This window comes from Sturnira hondurensis, unplaced genomic scaffold, assembly GCF_014824575.4.
Source record: "Sturnira hondurensis isolate 20B ecotype Veracruz unplaced genomic scaffold, ASM1482457v3 Scaffold0019006, whole genome shotgun sequence".
NCBI lineage: Eukaryota > Metazoa > Chordata > Mammalia > Chiroptera > Phyllostomidae > Sturnira > Sturnira hondurensis.
In genome coordinates, this window is record NW_028091637.1 from 10794888 (window position 1) to 10814931 (window position 20044).

Sequence of the window (20044 nt, forward strand, 5' to 3'; positions counted from 1 at the left end):
CCTTCTCTAATTATCTTGTTTAAATTCGGTTCTTCTAAGGGACTCTAATATCCCACATTCCAAGAACCTCGTTTTTTTTGTACCATGAAGCTTTTTCTGTCCACTTTGGTATCTGCGTGCTTACCTGCAGTATAAATGGTAGGGGCTTGGCTTTGCAGGGTTACTGTGCCTTCAGTGCCTGTGCACAACAGCGCGTGAAAGGAAAACTGCCATAGGTCACAATAACACTGACACTGGACGGTCTCCCACAGGTGGCCGCCACAAACCCCGGGGAGGGGCAGTAACAGGACCTCACCGAGTTCTGCGACGGGGGGAATGGTTACTTTCACGTGAAAGCGTCTGTCTACCCGTCGCGGCGGTAAAGAAGCGAAGAATTCCACCTGAGAATAAGGCACGAATTTCTTCGCGAGGCTCAGGCCCCTTGGGGGCCAGGTGAGCTGAGCCACCGCCCAGACTCCCTCACGTGACCGCCGGCGGCGCGCCCAGGGCGCCTGCGCGGGAGCTCCCGGAAGTGGCCGGACCGAAGCTCAAGCCGAGCGCTCGTCCGTCCGCTGGTGGGTCCGCCGGTAAGCCTGCCCGGTACCCCTGCGGTCCCCGGCCTCGTCGCTGTCCTGCAGTTTGTTGGGCCGGAACGGCGACCGAGGTGCTCGCCATGTCTTCGTTCATCTCGGTACAGCTGAAAAAGACCTCGGAGGTGGACCTGGCCAAGCCGCTGGTGAAGTTCATCCAGCAGACCTACCCGAGCGGCGGGGAGGAGCAGGCCCAGTACTGCCGGGCGGCGGAGGAGCTCAGCAAGCTGCGCCGCGCCGCCCTCGGCCGCCCGCTGGACAAACATGAGGGCGCGCTGGAGACGCTGCTGAGGTGGGCCGGGGCGGGCGCGGGGCCGGAGTCTGCAGCCTGCCGACTCCTTCCTTCCCTCGCCTTTCCTGCTTCCCTCCCTCACAGCCAAGGCCGGGTCCTGGCCGCCCCGCCCTGGCCCGGCCGGGTGCGTAGGTGCGGTCTGCATTCCTTCCTCGTGAGCAGAAGCGGCCTCGCTGGCTGCCGCTGACTGCCCGCGGGTCCTGCCGGCTTGCAGTAGCCGGTGGTCCGCCCGGCTCGGTGGACCGGATACCAGGGATGGGCCGTCTGAACGTTACTGATCTCTTTTTGCCACATTTCTTTTTTGGGGGGGTGGGGGGATCTTTAACTGAGACTTCCCTCCCCTGTGTTTTGTATTTCTTGGCCAGATTTAGATTTTAACTTAGTAGTTGCTTAAGGGAAGTGGGAGAATTGGGACACTGGAACAAACGCTGTTACTTATTATATTGTCCAGTTGAAATTAGCCATCTTCCTAAGTTCATCATAATTTAATGACAGAGAATTCCGAGGGTTAGGAACTTCAGTGATCTGAAATGAAATTTGAGGGACATAATAGAAGGTTCAGAACAAATGGCCTAAAGTCATTTTGGAGTACATTTGTTATTTTACAAATGTTTATTGAGCTCATGCTGGTACTTTCCGTTTAGAAAGACAGAACATTTTTATAGCACTTCATAATGTAAAAATTTTATTTTGCCTACCTTGTCGATGATTTCGTTTCCTGCATGTAACTAATTCTCCTTGTTTAACAGGAGAGACATAGCTGTTTTAGGACGTAAGTAGGAGAAACCCACGTTAAGCTAGCTTATTTGTCCCGGTAACTGAAAAGTTTAGGTAATAACTGCTGCTTCAGATTTTGGCGTCCCTGGATATCCTCTTGCCTCGATGTTGTTCCCTCTTAGTTTTGTATTGGGAGAGATGGCCACCGGCAGGTCGTCTACAATTACAGTGGTCATAACCCTCATAAGTAAGAGAGTGCTGCTTTCCACGTAGCTCATGGCAGGCCTCTGATTGGGTTGGCTGGTGCCCATTTATGATGGTGGAAAATGTGCTAATGTAGTTGCCCTTGTCTGAGTCACTCAGCTGGTTTTTCTGCATCCCCGGTGGATCGAGGCAATGTGGATGGATTGTGAAAGATCTGGTTCCCCAAAAGGAGGATATTGAATAGGTTGCTTAGAGAGATTAAGATCTCTTTGGTATCAGTTTTAAAGATAAGACTGTTGGGTTGTAAAAATCGATTGAGCATTTTTTAAAAAGTTAACCTAGGAATGCGTAGGCATTCTTTAGAATTAACACACTTGACAGAAATCTCCAAAGCAGTTTTTATGTAAACACGAATAGTGTTCAGTGAGGATTTCTCACTAGTGGTACTAAGAAAGCATGGTATAATGAACACTATGATACATGATAACAATCTTGCTGACTAGGGTGTTTGTTTTGGTTCCAACCCTCAAGGTGCTTGGGCTCTTCATTGACATTTGGTGCATGGGTTTAAGGCTAACAAACGAGAGAGAATAGTGGATGGTGGTGCTGTTAGGGCTTTGCTGTGAACTTTGACATTTCATTCATTTGTTCATCCCTTTAATCTGTGCTACAGAGGTCAATTCTGTATTATCATCTCCTAGATCATTATCAACTACATCCCCCCCCCCCCTTCCTACCCTTCTAGTGGAGTTAGGGTAAGCTAACAGATGTACTATAGTCTATTAAATTTTATAATGGGTATATGTGCTGTAAAAATGAAATATTTGTGAGATGTTTGTTCCATTCAAGCAAAATATTTCTTTTTTTTTTTAAACTTAGATTTTTAATATTGAAAAGACTGGTTTTTTCTTTTTTTTTTTTTATTTTATTTATTTTTCTTAGAGGGGAAGGGAAGGAGAGAGAGAGAAATATCAATGTATGGTTGCCTCTCATTCGTTCCCTGCAGGGAACCGGGAACTGGCCTGCAACCCAGGCATGTGCCCTGACTGGGAATCGAACCGCGATCGTGTGGTTCGCAGGCCCGCGCTCAATCCACTGAGCTACACCAGCCAGGGCATAATATTTCTTTTTAAAGGATTCCATTTATTTATTTTTAGAGAGAGGGGAAGGGAGGGAGAAAGGGAGAGAAACGTTGATAAGGTGCCTCTCGTGTGCCCCTTAACTGGGGACAAACTCACAACTGCGGCTGTGCCCTGACCCAGAATCAAACTGACTACTCTTGGCCTTGTGGGATGACTTCCAACCAACTGACCCACACTGGTGGGGGCAAGCAGAATATCTTTAATAATTATGTTGAATAATTGTGTAAACTGAATGTTAATTTAGATATTTTCAACTTAATGAACTGTTAAATAAAATTTCAAAAAGGGGAGGTTAGATAATTCCTAATGAATAGAAGTTAGTGCCTGAGCTGAGTAGCTCAGTTGGTTAGAGCGTCTTCCCTACATGGCAAGGGTGTGGGTTGAATCTCTGTTCAGGGCAAATGGAAGAGTCAGCCAGTGAATGTGCAAATGAGTGGAATGACACAGCCAATATTTCTTTCAAAGCAATAAATAAAGTTTTTCCTAATACCTGTTGATTAATAACTCCAATTACTGCTTTTTGTTAAACTGATGGATGAGAGATAGTACCTTATTTTAGGTTGCAGTGCCTTGATTTCTTCATTCACTTGTCACTTAGCTTCTTTTTTTCTGTGAGTTGTTTGTTCTTTTTCTTTGCCCATTTTCCAGGTTGCTAGTTTTTTCCTTACTGATTTTTAGGAGTTAATTTACCTTTCCTGGCATTATCCCTTTTTCTTATGTATATTGCAAGTATCATCTTTAAATCTGTTTCTTGTCTCTCAGTTGTGTTTATGGTGTTTGTTGCACAGAAGTCCTAGTGAAATGTTTTATTCTTGAAATCTGTATTTACAATTTTTTTCTTATTCCTAATGTTGTGCATGTGTTATGTATGGCTTTCCCCTTTGATCAGATTTGCTAAAGGTTTGCAGCCACCTCTTTCTGTTTTTCTTTCTTAAAATATCTATTTATTTTTTAGAGCAAGGGGAAGGGAGGGAGAAAGAGGGAAAGAAAGATGAATGTAAGAGAGAAACATGGATAGGTTGCCTCTTGTACGTGTCCTGGTCTGGAGGAACACCTGTTATCTAGGCTTGTGCCCTGACTGGGAATTGAACTGGCATCCTTTGGCTTTGTGGGAGGACGCCCAACCAACTGAGCCTCATCAGTCAGGGTGCTACCGCTTTCTTTTTAGAAACTAGGTCTAGTTTTATTTTAGGGTTTTAGGACTGTATGTTTTTCTGAGTCTGCTTTTGGCTGCATGCAGGTGGTGTATTGGGGTGACACTCTAACCAATTGAGCGACCGGGCTAGGGCCACAAGGGCACACATATTTTAAAGTGTTTGTTTACTGCTGAACTCCTATGTCTTACAACTGTGTTTTTTGCACAGTAAGCTATCAGTATATATTTGTTGAATGGATGAATGCATGAATGAATGAGGAGAGGCTTATTTGATGACTTGTTAGCCTAGACAAGAAAGGTGGGAAATAGTGATGAGAAAAATTTCCAGGTACCGATAAAAAAATGTGTGCAGGCCAAGGCTAGGAGAGAGCATACTTTAGACTAGAATATGTAGAGAATATTCTGAGATGAGGCTTGGAGAGTTAATTAATGGCCAGGTAATGCCAGATTTTGTCAACATTTTTAGATATGGTTTAAAGAATCATGGGAATCCGTTATAGGTTTTGAGCACTTAATACTTCAGTGTTTGTTTCCTAAATACAAGAATACTCTCCTACATAACTACAGTACAACTTTGAAAATCATGACATTAACATTGATTGAATCCATTTAATCCATAGAGTTCATTAAAGTTTTGTTGATTCTCCTAGTAATGCTTATAGACTTGGGATCCATTCCAGGATCCTGTGTTGCCTTTAATTGTTATCTTTTTAGTTTCCTTCAATCTGGAATAGTTTCTTATTCCTCATCTTTCACGACCTTGACATATTTGAAGAGTACAGGGTAGTTACTTTGTAGAATGTTTTTCAATAAGGATTTGTTTCATATTTTCTTGTGATTTATGCATTTTGGGGCAGTAGTACCACTAAAGCAGGGTGTCGAACTCATTTTCATCGGGGACCACATCAGCCTCGTGGTTGCCTTCAAAGGGCTGAATGTAATTTTAGGACTGTATAAATGTAACTGTTCCTTAAGTAGGGGCGAGAAGCTTGGAGCTGCTGCTGGGTAGAAACAAGGTGCTGGGTGGATAAAATAAGGTGGGGGCCAGATTTGGCCTCTGGGCCTAATGTTTGCCACCTGTGCTCTGAAGTGGTGCTGTGTTCTTTTTAGTGCATATCAAGAACATTTGATTTGCTCCGTTGCTGGTAAGGTTAACTTTTACCACTTGATTAAGATGGCGTCTCCCAGGTTTCCTAACTTCACAGTTAATTAATATGTTATACTAATTAGCAGTTATTTTGTGGGAGTATACTTAGAGATTATGTGTAATCCCGTTTCCATCAGACTTTTATGTTTTGTTATCCATTGATGAATCTCACCTGAATCAGCTGTTATACTCTAAAAGGTGCCAAATGCTGATCTTTCTACGTTCTTCTAGATTTATTAGTTGACATTGTAACAGTAGGGTGGAGCTTTCCTTATTCACCTGTTTGTTTTATTTACTTCAGGATGATGTTCTTATTTTCCCAACTGGGTTATGATTTATCTTATTTAAATTTTTCTAGGCTTGGTTAGTGGGAGCTCCTTAAAGCTAGTTCCTGTGTCCTTTTGATATATTCTCATCAATTTTTGAATACTTCCTTAACTTTCTGGTGTAGCAAGATGTTTTAGGCTTGAAATCTTCATTTTTCTCAGTCTGAGCCATGAGGTTACTCATATCTGTAAGGAGCACTGGCTCCTTTTAATGCAGAGGGTCATTTATCTGGATACAAGGTTCACTTTTTGCTACCTAGGTGTTACTGCTTCTGGAGCCTTTCAACAGACACATTTATGACACACAGACACACCCCTATATCTGTTTTTGTAACTTTCTACTATATTAAAACATGAGTTCACATTGATACCTCTAATTCCAAAGGTCCAAAGCCACAGAATTTATTCTTCCCTGATTAGTAATTCCTTTCTCTGCCGGTTCCCATTGTCTTCAGTGTATTTACTTATCTGCTGAGTTCTTCCTGTTTGTAACCAAACTCATGGCCGTGCCAGCAGAAACTGGATCTCAGGCATGTTGCCCCTTCCCCAGGAACTTGGCCTCAGACATCACCATTGGGAAGATAGCCCTGATGAGGGAGTGGGGCGCTGGGAGATGATGAGGGAAGGAGGAAATAGTAGAGGCCAGTTGGAAAGCTTGGCCTTGGATGGATACCTCCTCTCCCCTTGCTAGCTCAAAGGTCATCCTGGTGAGGGGGAAGACTGCTTCATGTTTGAAGGTCATTCTGGCTGCTCTGTGAAAAACATATGGGAAGAATGAGAAAGGAGAAAGTAGGGCAGGCTGACCAGGAAACTTGGGTTAGTTTACCTTAGAGGGAGGATAGTAGCTTTGGTGACCGCTGTGGCAGTGGTGACTGACAGAAGTGGGGGTACCCAAAACGTATCTGAAAGTTGGCAGACCTGTTTCAATGAGCAGTTTCCCAGAAATACTAATTTACTCAATGGATCAACCGTTACTCTAATAAGAAATAGTATTTTAAGAAATATTTTGGTTTTCTTGGGTAGATCCTTGCATTTAAGTAATAATAGTTGACAGATATTTTTTTTTTCAGTGAGAGCATGTATTTTTGTGTGACAGTTTTTTTATTGCATGCATTTTGTTTCTGGTGTACACATTCAACATGTATGTTCACTAACTTCAAAATGGCTAGTTGATTTGAGGGTCACTCAAAGAAAGCACGCATGATTTTAGTGTGTTCTCTTTAACCAGTTGTATTTACATAAATGTGTATAGTGTTTAGCTCTGTTAATTTTTACTTTTGCTCTTTGTTTTAGATACTATGATCAGGTCTGCTCCATTGAACCCAAGTTCCCATTTTCTGAAAATCAAGTAAGTCATTTATTTAATTTGTGTAGTTATATGACAATGGCAAGTCATCCATTTCCTCCTGCTCGTGGTATCATTTTATGAAAATAAATGGTGCCTCTTCTTCAGGTTTTTATGAGACTTTTTTAAAAAAAGATTTTATTTATTTATCTTTAGATAAGAAGGGAAGGAGAGAGGGGGAGAAACATCAATATGTGGTTGCTTTTCATGTGTCCCCTGCTGGGAACTGGCCTGCAACCCAGGCATGTGCCCTGACTGGGAATCAAACTGCGATCCTTTGGTTCGCAGGCCCGTGCTCAATCCACTGAGCTACACCAGCCAGGGCATTTTATGAGACTTTTTAATACAAATTAGAAGCTTTAAGCCCATCTGATATGAATCTTTGTCTGTTTGAAGGATGTCTCCTGTAATTCTGTTCCTGTTGTTCCTCAGGAGCTTCTGGGCTCATGTAGAGCACTGGACTGCATGCATATATACAAACACAATTTTTTAAAATAGCATTGTATATATTGATAGGGCTTATTGATTGATTAATCTATACTGTTCTACCATTTGGCTTTACAGATTAAGAAGGAAACTTTATAATTCAGGAAGTATGTTCTGGTTTGTGTACTTTATAAAAATTTTCACAAGTTATGTTGCATGTATTGCAGATGCTGTTATGATTGGATGTTATACTTTTGAATGTCAACTTTACTTTTTATAAAAGGCTGATGATTTCTTACAGTTTTATTTACTGGACTTTTTGACAGTTTTTAATTTTTGTGACATTTCTACATTTTAAAATAGTTAATGAAAAATACTCGAAACATTCCTGTACTAAAGCTTTTACAGTATGTTGAGATTTACTTTAAAATACTTTAGGAAAAAAAGTATGTGAGTGTTTAGGGTGGGAGGTGGGCAAAAGGCTAAAAACTGGTGATTAGGTATCTGTGGGTTCCTTATGATATTCTCCCTGGTTTTGTGCCTATTGAAAATTTCTCTAGAGTTAAAAAATTTGATTGCAACACATGATTTAAAAAAGACTAAGTTCTTTTAAGTCTTCATGTATGGAATATTTTGGAAGTAAAAGATTCGATTTATTAAAATTAAACCTTTTATTCATGTATAGAATACGCAAAACTGAATGTATGTGTATAGCTTGAATCTTCATAAAACAAGTATGCGAGTATAACCACGACCCAAATCAAGAAATAAACCATCTTATTCTGTTCACCAAGATAAGCATTCTTTTACTTTTGTCTTCATGGAATAGTTTTTATTTCATCTTCTGGGGAAACCTGGAGTGCTTCATTTTCTACTACAAAGTGCTTCTCTTGGCTTATTTGACAATTAAGTTCCTAGTCTGTTCAGTTCATTGTATGTTTATAAAGATGAATAAGATCATGTGTTCTGAAGAAGACAGAATATGTACAATTACTGAAGCAGAGTGACCAATCTGAATTAACTTAGTGCCAGTATTTTACTTTAAAAAAAGAGAAAAGAAACAAAATGTGTGGCCAGGAAAAGAATTGGATTGGTTGGTTGGAGAAGAGAATGTTTTAAATAGGTTGAAGCTTTTGTCTGTTTTAGCATTGGGAATTTTTTTTTTGAAAGAGACTTAATATTTAATGAGATCCAAGAAGGTAACGTAACTTGTTATTTTTTCTCTACTCAAGATCTGCTTGACATTTACCTGGAAGGATGCTTTTGATAAAGGCTCCCTTTTTGGAGGATCTGTAAAGTTGGGTATGTAATTTTTAAATAAAAATGGTAGGAAACTTGGTCTAAGCACTTTATTTTAGTTCGGTTTTTTAGAATTGCTCTCCATGCCTCTTTTTAAATAGTGAAGTTCTTTACATTTTATTTTCTTTTTAACTTCAACTTTAATGCCATTTCCAAATATTCGTAGAGAGCCGATGCCTTGCCAGGCACTGTCCTAGTTGTAAACGTGAGTAAGACAGCTTTATTTAGGCTGGTTGGGGAGGAGGTGGGTCAGTGGATGGATGGACTGAGGGGAGCATGGGTGATCGAATGCAAGCAGTGTCTGAGTTAGCCCTTGAAGGAAGAATTTTGTTTTTCCCAGTAGAAAATAACATTAAAGGCAGAACACTATGACCAGAGGTCAAAAGATTGAAGCTCTTTTTAGCTACTAGCTTGGCACGTGACTTCTCTGTGCCTTATTTTCTTATCTGTGTGAAGTGGGGAATAGTACTGTGAGGTACTATTTACCTTCTGGGTTCTTGTGTGTATTAAGTGAGTGAATACATGTACGGTCCTTAGAATAGTACTTGGTAAATATTAGCTGCAATGAATAATATTAGTATTATAAATAACCATATTTGTTATATGTGCTCCATATGTATTATAGAATATATTACATACTGTTACATTACAATATTCAGTATAAATTATATATAGTACATGTTCAAATAATATTAATTATTGTTAAGGCTTGAAACCATAGGTCGAATTGGTGGTTATGGAGGGTGAATACAGTGGGAAGTAGTTTGTGAAGAGTTGTAAATAGTGTATTCATGACTTTTGTCCCCTTCCCTCGTACATGTTAATAGCTGACATTTATTGAGTACGTATTCCATCCAGGTACTGTGGAAGGGGCTTTACCCATACCGTCTTACTGAACTCCCCAATAGCCTGATGCACAAAGGCACTGTTTTTGACAGCTGAGCAAACTGATTTAGAAAGATTAGTGACTATATAGGCCATGTGGAAGGGATTTAATGAAGCCAGGTATGAATCCAGAGAGCCCAACTCCAGAGACTAGGGAGAAGCAGGCCAGTCAGGAGATGTGTGAGATTTATGGATGAAATTAGACAAGGAGCATTGTGGGTCGGAGGAGAAGGGGCGGGACTGAGACGTTTCAGAGGTGAAACTGGTCAGTTCTGCTGTCAGTCAGAGGGAAGAGAAGAGTTGAGGGTGGACTTCAAGGTTTATGACGTGGTTTGACCTGTTGGATATTTATTCCTTTCAATAGACAGGTTGAGTTTGAGTTTTCTGTGGTACATCTGGGTAGAAATGTTTCTTTGGCATTTGGAAATAATGGATTTATAGTTCAAAAGAGGTAGAGACATAGATTTGGGAACAGTTATCATTAAATGATAATAAATTTATGTCTTCTGGTGGAGTAGATTGGGAGAAGTGTGAAAGCCAGAGCTAAAGAATACAACATTTGGGGAAACAGTGGAAGAGATTCCTGGGAATGAGGCTGAGAAAAAGCTTTCAGATCTCTGAGGAACCAGGGGAAAATAGAGACATGATATTGAATGCAGGAAGAGTTTCAGAGACCACGTGGCCCAGTCGTTCCTGAACCTGGCTCCATATTAGAATTACCTGGGGAAGTGTTAAAGGTACAGCTCTATCTTGAAGGTAAATTTACAGAATGCCAGATGCGATAGGAAGAAACTTCAGGACGATGCACTGGTATTAGTGTCTCTGAAAATATCTCCAGGTGACTCTGATGTTCATCCAGGTTGGAACATTATTGACAGAGTCATTAGGGCAGAGGACAGGTCATGTAAAGTAGCAGAGGTCACTGGATTTGGTAATGAAAGAGGTTTCACTAGGGGCATGCTGAAGAAGCCAGATTGCATCAGGTTAAGGAGTGGACCAGAAGTAATGAAATGGAAACAGCCAATGTGGATTGTTTATTTTGGAAAACTTGAAGTAAAGATTTGGGGGTAAAGGGCACATTATGATGAGAGAAAGGCAAGGTCAAGAAAAGGATTTGTAGTGCTGTTGTGACAAGCAGATGTAGGCTGGAATAAGGAGCAGGTGGCAGCAGAACTAAATGACACTTACGTGAGATGGGTTAGAGGATGAAGCTCCGGGAAGAGGTGGGCAAGAGGTGGGCGGCAAACAAACAAAAAAAACTTGAAGAAGGAGGTAGTTTATCAACACATTTCTAGTAGCAAATTTTGGGAATTAAATGTCCTTTAGTAATGTCTTACTTAATGCATGAGCTACTCATTCATTAGAATATTGTGTAATTTTAGAATACTAAGAAGGATAATGTAAATATATATTTGGCATTTAAAGCTGTCTCTGTAGAATATTGAATAAAAGGCCTATTGCAAGCCAGAGCTGTTGCATTATTATTAACAGTGAACAACTCTGGGAGGTGTAGCCTGTTGGGTGATTTCGGCTTTCTTTTGTAGTTTTTTTAAACAATTATTTAAATTCTAGAAAAACTATATAATCAAGCTATTTTCATTTTGAAAAGCTTACTGTTAAAAAGAAGAGCTCAGGTAGCAATAGGGAGGAGTTAAATATTAAGAAAAGAGTCTGTTGAAAGGAGAATTGAATATTTGTTTTATTATTTTTAAAAAATTTTGATATGAGAGAGTAAGAGGGAAGGAGGAGGGGAGGGAGAGGGAGAGAGATATTGATTTGTTGTTCCACTTTTTTATGCATTAATTGGTTGCTACTTGTATGCCCTGACTGGTAATCGAACCTGCAACCTTGTGTACCGGGACAATACTCTAAACAATTGAGCTACCAGGCCAGGGCAAATATTTACTTTTTTAAGAAAACTGTTTAAGTTTAGATCTGATAGAAGAGATCATAAAGGAAAAGAGGTAAGATTTAATTGTATGAAAAAAAGTTTCCGCACAGTCTTTTGTAAATGAGAAATTTCAATAAAAATCCAGACTATAGCCTGAGTTGATAATGTTTATGGGAAATACAGTGTTTATGGAAATATAATAATAGATCTGGTTCTTGCATCTAAAAGGTTTACCCTTATCTGTTGCTTGGAATAGATTTCATTCATCCTGAAGTTCGCAGACTCCTTGTTAATACAGTGGGACCAGTTGCTTTGTATTTAACCATGACTTTCTTATATTGCCCTGTGTGTGTGGAAGTTGATCCACCACCTTAGACATTCTGTGCTTTTATCATATTCTCGAGATTTTTCCAAACTCTCAGTCTCATTATTTATTTCTCTGTCATTCCTTTCCTGAGAGTCTCACTTACGGCCTCTTTTATTTTCTTTTTCTTTTTTTTTTAAAAATATTTTATTTATTTATTTTTAGAGAGAGGGGAAGGGAAGGAGAAACAGAGAGAGAGAAACATCAATGTGTGGTTGCCTCTCATGCTTCCCCTACTGGGGACCTGGCCTGCAACCCAGGCATGTGCCCTGACTGGGAATCAAACCAGTGAACCTTTGCTTCACAGGCCCGTGCTCAATCCACTGAGCTACACCAGCCAGGGCGGCTCTTTTATTTTCTTACTTGAGTCTAGATGTGATAGGAAGTCACATCCAGTCACATCCATCAGTTCCATAGGAAGTCTGGACTCTTTGTCCTCCAGATTTGCTCCATAACTAGCATCCTGTATGGTTACTGCTTCCTGAGTGAGAGCTTTTGTTTTCTGGATAGAAAATATGTTCTCAGGTAGCTTTTGGAGAAAAGGTCAGAAGATCCCTCTCAGCACATCTGCTCCTGCCTTCCTAGTTGGAGACACCGCCCCCTCCGCACCTGACTGCAGAGGTTCCTCCCTCCTTTCACCAGCGTGGCTTCCTGGGCGGTCCGCTGCCCACGGGTGGGCTGAGTGAATCTCCGTTCAAAACTCGGTTGACGTCACATTGCACTCAGGGAAAGCTAAAAGCTTGACAGCACGAGTTGTCTCTCTTCTACCTCCTTGACATGATTGACTGCGTTTTGTCCCCCGCTCTCTTTTTTCTAGCCACGCTGGCCTTAATATATATTTGTTGAATTGGAATGATGTCTATTCAGAATTTGAAGTCATTGTTTCTTTGCCTTTTACTATCGGGTGTTACTGGTGAAAAGTCTGATTCTTCTTTTGTACACAACCTGTTTCTGTTTTCTTGGGGAGATTTTTACAATTTTTTCTTTATCATTTGTGTTTAGAAATCTCAAAAGATCTAGTAATTCTCATTTTGTTCCTTCTGTACGGCATTGTTGCCCCTTTCAATTTGAAGACTCATAACTTCCTTTATCCCTGGAAAATTTCTGTTCTTTTCTTTGAGAATTTCCTCTTCTTTGGAATGCTGAGTTGGCTGTCATTCTGAGCAGCTCATAACTCTGACATTGTCCAGTTCTTTGACTTTGTGGGCTACCTAGATGTTGCTTTCCAACATTTCTTTTGAAAAATTTTGAGCAGTCAGGTTTTTAATTTTACTAGCTTTTTCTTATTTATGGATTTTCCTTTCTAAGTAACATCCTGTTCTTGTTTTATGGAGGTACCACCTTTGACTCTCTTGGAGGATGCTAATTAGGATGTTTGAAGTGTTTTTTATTACTGGAATCATCTTTGTTTGCACTGGGCACAATTTTTCAGTTTACTTTCATCTTTATTTTCTTGCAGGGTTTCCTCACATCCTGGTTATTTTGGGTTTTTCATATGTTCAAGAAAGTAGGTTAGAGTAACTGGTGTGTAACTGCTTTACTGTAGGGTGAGGAGGCTAGAACAGGGTTGGAGGTTAGGTGGGAATTGGCGCTTCTCTGTGGCACAGGCAGCTATAGTGTTGTGATTCTTCTTGGTGGTTTCTTCAGAGGGTTTTTTTTTTTTTTTGGTAAGGAGACTTCTCATTTTGCTTGGTGCTCAGTGTCTGGCACATTCCTTGAAATATCACTGTGATTGAATTTTCTTTTTATTATGGTAAAAAAACACATGAAATTTACTATCTTAACCAATTTTAAGTTCAGTAGTGTTAAGTATATCCACATTGTTGTGAAACAGATCTCTAGAACTATTGATCTGACAAAACTAAGCCTCTGTACTTTTTAATAACAACTCTTCACCTTTTCCTCTAGTTTTTGGTAATCGCCAGTCTGTTTCTGCTTTTTATGAATTTGACTTTAAGTACCTCATATAAGTGGAACCATTTAGAATTTGTTTTATTTCACTTAGCATAATGTCTTCAAGGTCCATCCATGCATGTGGCAGCATGTGACAGGGTTTCCTTCCTTTTTAATGCCGAATAATAGTCCATTGTGTGTATGTATCGCCTGGGTTCTGTCTTTGGACTATTGTGAATGATACTGCAATTAACAAGGGTGTACAGATACTGCTGTGAGACCATACTTGCAGTTCTTTGGGGTGGATACCTAGAAGTGGAATTATTGTATCACATGGCATTTTATTTCTGATTTGGGGGGAACTGCCGTACTGTTTTCCACGGCAGCTAACCCACCAGCATTGTACAATGGTTCCAGCTTCTCCACATGCTTGCCAACAATTATTCTTTTTTCTTCTTCTTTTTTTAAAATAGCAGTTCTCTGAGTAGATGTGAGGTGTGTAGATTCTTGACCAGAGTTGTATTTTAAGCAAACAAATAATTTGTTAGCTCCTGAGAGGTGTATTGGCATAAGCGAGTGAGGCATGGAAGGCCATCTTGGAGCTTCCGGCATTGGTTTAGGATTGTAGTAGTGAGGAATTGGTTTAAATGTGGTGGGAGGATATAATTTTGAGAGAAGTGATGGAAAAATAGAAATAATTTATTTGAAATTAAGTGAAATATGATGTGAGAATGACTTTTCATTTTGAACCTGATTAATAACAGTGTGGATATAAAGGGAAGGAAAGAGTAATATATTAATCTGCTGAATTTTAGATGACGGGACTGTCACTTTGGCAGTAAATGCCTGCTAGTGGGGCTAGAAATACGGAAGCGTGTTATGGGTGAGAAAACGGGTCTGGAAACTTGTTTTTGTGAGAGGCAGTGGTATAGTGGTTATAGTATTTCTCTTTGAAAAATTAATTTTTTTTAGAAAAAATAATCTGATCAATTTTTTCTTCTCAATTTTTTACAGCTCTTGCAAGCTTAGGATATGAAAAGAGCTGTGTGTTGTTCAATTGTGCAGCCTTAGCTAGCCAGATTGCAGCAGAGCAGAACCTGGATAATGATGAAGGATTGAAAATCGCTGCTAAGCATTACCAGGTATGCAGAACAGTGGCTACTACATAATTATCAACACCAAGTTGGATTGAATTGAAAATAATTTGCATTTAGGTTTATAGATGTTTCTGTACACACAGATATTTTCTTGAAAAGTAATATACTTTTTAATGAGTTGATTTATATTTTTGAGACCCTTAGGTAAACCAGTTACCTGTAAACCAGCTCTGTTTTTCCTCACCATTGTGTACCCAGCACCTAGCACAGTGCCTGGCACATAGTAAAGGCTCAGCAAACGTTGGGAGAAATTACGGAGTGTGTGAGATGAAATCTTTGGTAAATCCCTTTTAAATGAATGACTTCATTAAAAAATGTGTACATTATTTTCATATATGTTTTTCCTTACAGTGAGATACACATAAAATTTCATCAGAGTCATAAAAATTAAGACTTCTTAGCAACGAAAGTTTAACTCTGACACATTTTGAGAGGCCATATTTAAATATGGTCAGATATGTAACGTTATACTGTCACTTACTAGTATGGCATATGCTTTTTGTGACAGTTCTATTATTCAGCTTTCAGTTTTTGTTTCAGTTTAAAGAACAGTGATTTTTGTTCAGTGATAACATCTATAGTCATGTTTTTATATTTTATGCTGCCTTATAATTTACAGAGTTCTTTCGTATACATTATTTGACTCTCAGATAAGCCTTGCGATGCCTGTTATATAATGTCATTCTCATGTTATAGACAAGGAGACTTAAGGCAGAAGTGTTAATAAAGTGGTCCATTAGGGTTTTAGGTGCCTTGATTCCAAATTTAATGGAATTCCAAATGGACCTACCACTCTCTCCAATGGCTCTGGAATCTGATTGTCTCAGAGGTGGAGTCTGATTTTTCCCATTGTGTAGGGGAGGGGTGAGGAATACTGTTTCAGGAAAGTGGGAGGAAAACATACTCGAAGACTAAGCAGACAATGTACTGCATGTTGTTGCTTGCTATACAATCAGATGACAAACATGATGCATATATGCCTTTTCAAGACCACAAATAGCACATATTTTAAAATGTGGTGAAGTAGACTTTTATTTAGTTGTCTGTTAACTGTAATTGTTAATTGGCATGTGAGATCTTAGCAGGCATTCTGAATTATTGAGGACACATTCTAGTCTGTGAGTCATCGCTGTGATTCACAGCAGGTTGTCTGCTGTGGTAGAGAGAGAACTTGGTGGTTTTACAAGACATAGATGCTTGTCTGGGCTGTTTGCCACCCAGAAGCCACGTGCCCCTGTGTAAGGTCCTTGAGCCTCTGTAGGCCTTCAGCTTCACTTCTGTGATCGAGAGGCTGGATCCCTTGCTTCATTCTTTTATGATACTTCACAACTGCAGAAAACATTCTGTTCACTGTGTAATTTTTTTTATCCTCATCTGAGGCTATTTTTTCATTGCTTTTAGAGAGAGAGTAAGGGAGAGGTGGAGGGAGGGAGGGAGGAAATAAGAGAGGGAGAGAGAAACATGGATTGGTTGCCCCTGTACGCATCCCAAATGGGGACCGAACCAACCACCTAGGTATGTGCCCTGAGGGAGGAGTGAACCCACAACTTTTTGTTTTGAGGGATGACACTCCTGTCAACTGAGCCACACCAGCCAGGGCATCACATGTTCGTTTTAAATAGTTAACGTTGTGTTAACTCTGCGTAGCTTATCTGTATAACCCACAACACCTTTTAACCCCAGGCAGACTGCTTTCTTTTTTCTAGTGTCGTTTGTTTCACAAAAGCCAAGTTATTTTAAGGCTAATCTTAGAAAACTGTAATTGGGAAGGCAGATCTGATGGGTAACGTTTCATTAAGGAGCTCTGAAAGTCAAATTGAAGTCATTAGCGATGGATGGTAATGTTGTTCTTAGAGAACTAGGTATCTGTACTGTGGTATTTGAGGTTCCCCTGGTATGGTGTATTTAATTATTTGAGAGACCATTTTCTGGAACCAAACCAGGATCATTTTAGAACTAAAAACATTGAATATTTTATCCCTGCCTCTGTTCTCATGTTAGTTTTGAGGAAGTATATCTAAAAATGAGCTATCTCTAGACTTATGCCAAGATGGAGGCATAGGTGGAAACACTGTGCCTTCTCCCACAACCAAGTTTGAGTACAACTAAGGTTTGGAGAACAAAGACACAGCCAAAGGACAGAAAATTGAATTATACGGAAGTCCGACTACATCTAACCATTCAACGGGGACGGTAAGAGGGACGGAGCCAGCAGCGGAGCAGGGTCAGGCAGGACAGGTCCCCCGACCTAGGCGCGCAGGCAGCCTGGAACCAGTCGGGGTGCGGGGTAGACTGACCACGGTCGCACATTCGCGCACAGTGAGACAGACCACGCAGGCCCCAGGGGGCAAGGGCTGACAGCAGTGGCGCACTCCCGTGCAGTGGGACGGAACGCGTGGGCCCAGTGACGGTGGCAGCTACGGCTCCAGTGGGGGCCGTGGCGGCAGGCGGCAGACGGAACGCCATTGCTACTCTTTGACCCCGCCCCCACATACAACATCACAACCCAGTGACTTAGTTGCCCTGCTCTAGTGAACACCTTAGGACTGCGATCCTGCTACAGAACAGGCACGAACAGCCCAAAAGATGGCGTAAGAAGAACTCAAAGTCCCAGAGCCAATAACTCTAAGCATCCGAGAAATTGCCAGCCTCTCAGAAGCACAATTTAAGGCACTGTTTATCAGGATGCTCACAGAACTGGTTGATTATAGTCACAAATTAGAGGAACATATGAAGGCTAAACTAATTGAAATGAAGGGAGATGCACAGGAAACCAATAGTGATGGAAAGGAAACTGGGACTCAGATCAATGGAATGGACCAGAAGGAAGAACAAAACATCCTACCAGAAAGGAATGAAGAAATGAGAATTCAAAAAAACTACGAGAGGCTTAGGAACCTCCAGGACATCTTTAAATGTTCCAACATCCGGATTATAGGGGTACCAGGAGGGGGAAAGAAACAGCCACAAGTGGAAAACTTATTTGAACAAATAATAAAGGAGAACTTCCCCAGTCTGGCAAAGGAAATAGACTTCCAGGAAATCCAGGAAGCTCAGAGAGTGCCAAAGAAGTTGGACCAAGAAGGAACACACCAAGGCACATCATAATTACATTAGCCAAGACTAAAATGAAGGAGAGAATCCTAGAAGCAGCAAGAGATAAGGGGACAGTCACCTACAAAGGAGTACCCATCAGACTGTCAGCAGATTTCTCAAAAGAGTCCTTACAGGCAAGAAGGGGCTGGAAAGAAGTATTCCAAGTCATGAAATCCAAAGACCTACAGCCAAGATTGCTTTATCCAGCAAAACTTTCATTTAGAATGGAAGGACAGATAAAGTGCTTCTCAGATAAGGTCAAGTTCAAGGAGTTCATCATCACCAAGACTTTTATTATATGAAATGCTAAAGGGACTTATATAAGAAAAAGAAGATGAAAAATATTAACAGTGAAAGGACAGCAAACACACAGTTATTAACAACCACACCTAAAACAAAAGCAAACCAAGAGGACAGCTAGATCAGGAGTGGAACCATAGAAATGAAGAACACATGGAGGGTTAGCAACAGGGGAGTGGGAGGAGGAGAAGTGGGGAGAAGGTACAGAAAATAGCATAGATGGTAGGTAGAAAATAGATAGGGGGAGGGCGAGAATAGTGGGGGAAACACAGAATCTAAAGAACTTGAGACACGTGGTTATAAACTAAGGTGGGGGAGAATGGTGGGGAGGGAGTGTGCGGGTGGAGGGGAATGAAGAGGGGGAATAGAACAACTGTAATGGTATAATCAATAAAATATATTAAAAAAATAAAAGTAAGCTTTCTCAGTTTGTCTCATTAATATACTTTTTTGTTGCAACTGACTTTTAATCTTTGTTAAATTTCCTATTACTCTATAGTGTTTTAGAAAAATACCTTTACTGTCTATATGTCAGATGTTTTAGATCTGTTTTTGCACAATATAAAATTTTAAATATAACTGTTCAATTAAGTTAGCAGTTGGAGTGATTGTGTGTGTACCAGTAGAAAATTAAGTCTTTCTGAGTTCCTATAAATTTTAAAGAAATTCTTTTTTCCCCCCTCTAGTTTGCTAGTGGTGCCTTTTTGCATATTAAAGAGACGGTTTTATCTGCCTTAAATCGAGAGCCGACTGTGGACATATCTCCAGACACTGTTGGGACCCTCAGCCTTGTCATGCTGGCACAGGCCCAAGAAGTATTTTTTTTAAAGGCCACAAGAGGTAATTTCAGTTTGTCCTCCATTTTGTTGCATGTGAAAAGAAGTGATAGGTTTTTAAAATTAGAAGGTGATTAGAATGTAACATGTTTGGTGTAGAGCTTTTCTCTTTGAACTTGACACATGCGTTATTGAAAATTTTCAGCTTTCCTTTTCTGAACTTAAGGTGGTACAAATGCCCATTTAAGAATGTAAGCTGTATTTGAAGTCTTTTATAAAATGGATACTTAGCTATTTCTTGAAACACTGAACTCTGGAATAATATTTACATAGGTTTGTAATATGTCAGAAATACATTCAGTTAGCAAATATTTATTGGGTACTTTCTGTGTTCTAGTCACTGTTCTAGGCTCTAGATAAATAGACTTTGGAGACAAACAAGTGTTCTTATTTCTGGAGGCTTGTATTTTAGTGTGGGGAGGCAGTAAGAAAGAAATTAAATAGCTAAGGTAATTTTAGAGAGAGATTATTTCTATAAAGAAAATAAGATGGGTTGTGTGATAATGGCTGGGGGTCTGGTCTGGCTGAGGGATAAGGATACAGGGGGAGTCACGCCAACTTAGATTCATTAGTCAGGGTGAGTATTTTTGAGAAACTCTCATTTCATCCAGACCTAACTGACAAGACTGAGCCGTCTAGGCAGAGTCTCTGGCTCTGTGAACGAGGAGAAAGATCAATTCTGTAAGTCATGTAAGTTAGTGTGACAGATTAGAATATGGGCTGAATATGTAAGTGCAGAGAAGTTGGAAATAAGGGAACAGTCATCGTGTGGGAGCAGTAGGAACTGGAGTAATTTTTTCTTTCAAAGTAACACATATTGAGATAGAATGCCTATACAGTAAAATGCACCCTTTATAGTATACACTTCATTGTTTTAATATATCCAGAGTTGTTTTAACCATTACTACTATCTTAGTTTAGAACATTATCATCATCTCAGAAAGAAACCTCATACCTATTGGCGGTTACCCTCTGCTCCCCTGTTTCCTGGCTCCTGGC

The 20044-nt window shown here is 40.2% G+C and overlaps 1 protein-coding gene across 2 annotated transcripts in view; it reads left to right on the top strand.

Moving 5' to 3' along the window:
- The first annotated feature begins 498 nt into the window (after positions 1 to 498).
- The window catches only part of PDCD6IP (programmed cell death 6 interacting protein), a 60947-nt gene continuing 41401 nt past the window's right edge, over positions 499 to 20044 (top strand). The window contains exons 1-5 of one of the 2 annotated variants that reach the window (XM_037070834.1): positions 499 to 861; positions 6847 to 6901; positions 8557 to 8626; positions 14671 to 14798; positions 18896 to 19049. In XM_037070834.1, coding sequence (XP_036926729.1) covers positions 653 to 861; positions 6847 to 6901; positions 8557 to 8626; positions 14671 to 14798; positions 18896 to 19049 — 616 coding nt within the window. In that variant the 5' untranslated portion in view covers positions 499 to 652. The remainder of the gene's footprint in view (positions 862 to 6846; positions 6902 to 8556; positions 8627 to 14670; positions 14799 to 18895; positions 19050 to 20044) is intronic. The other variant, XM_037070835.1, reaches the window with a different exon arrangement.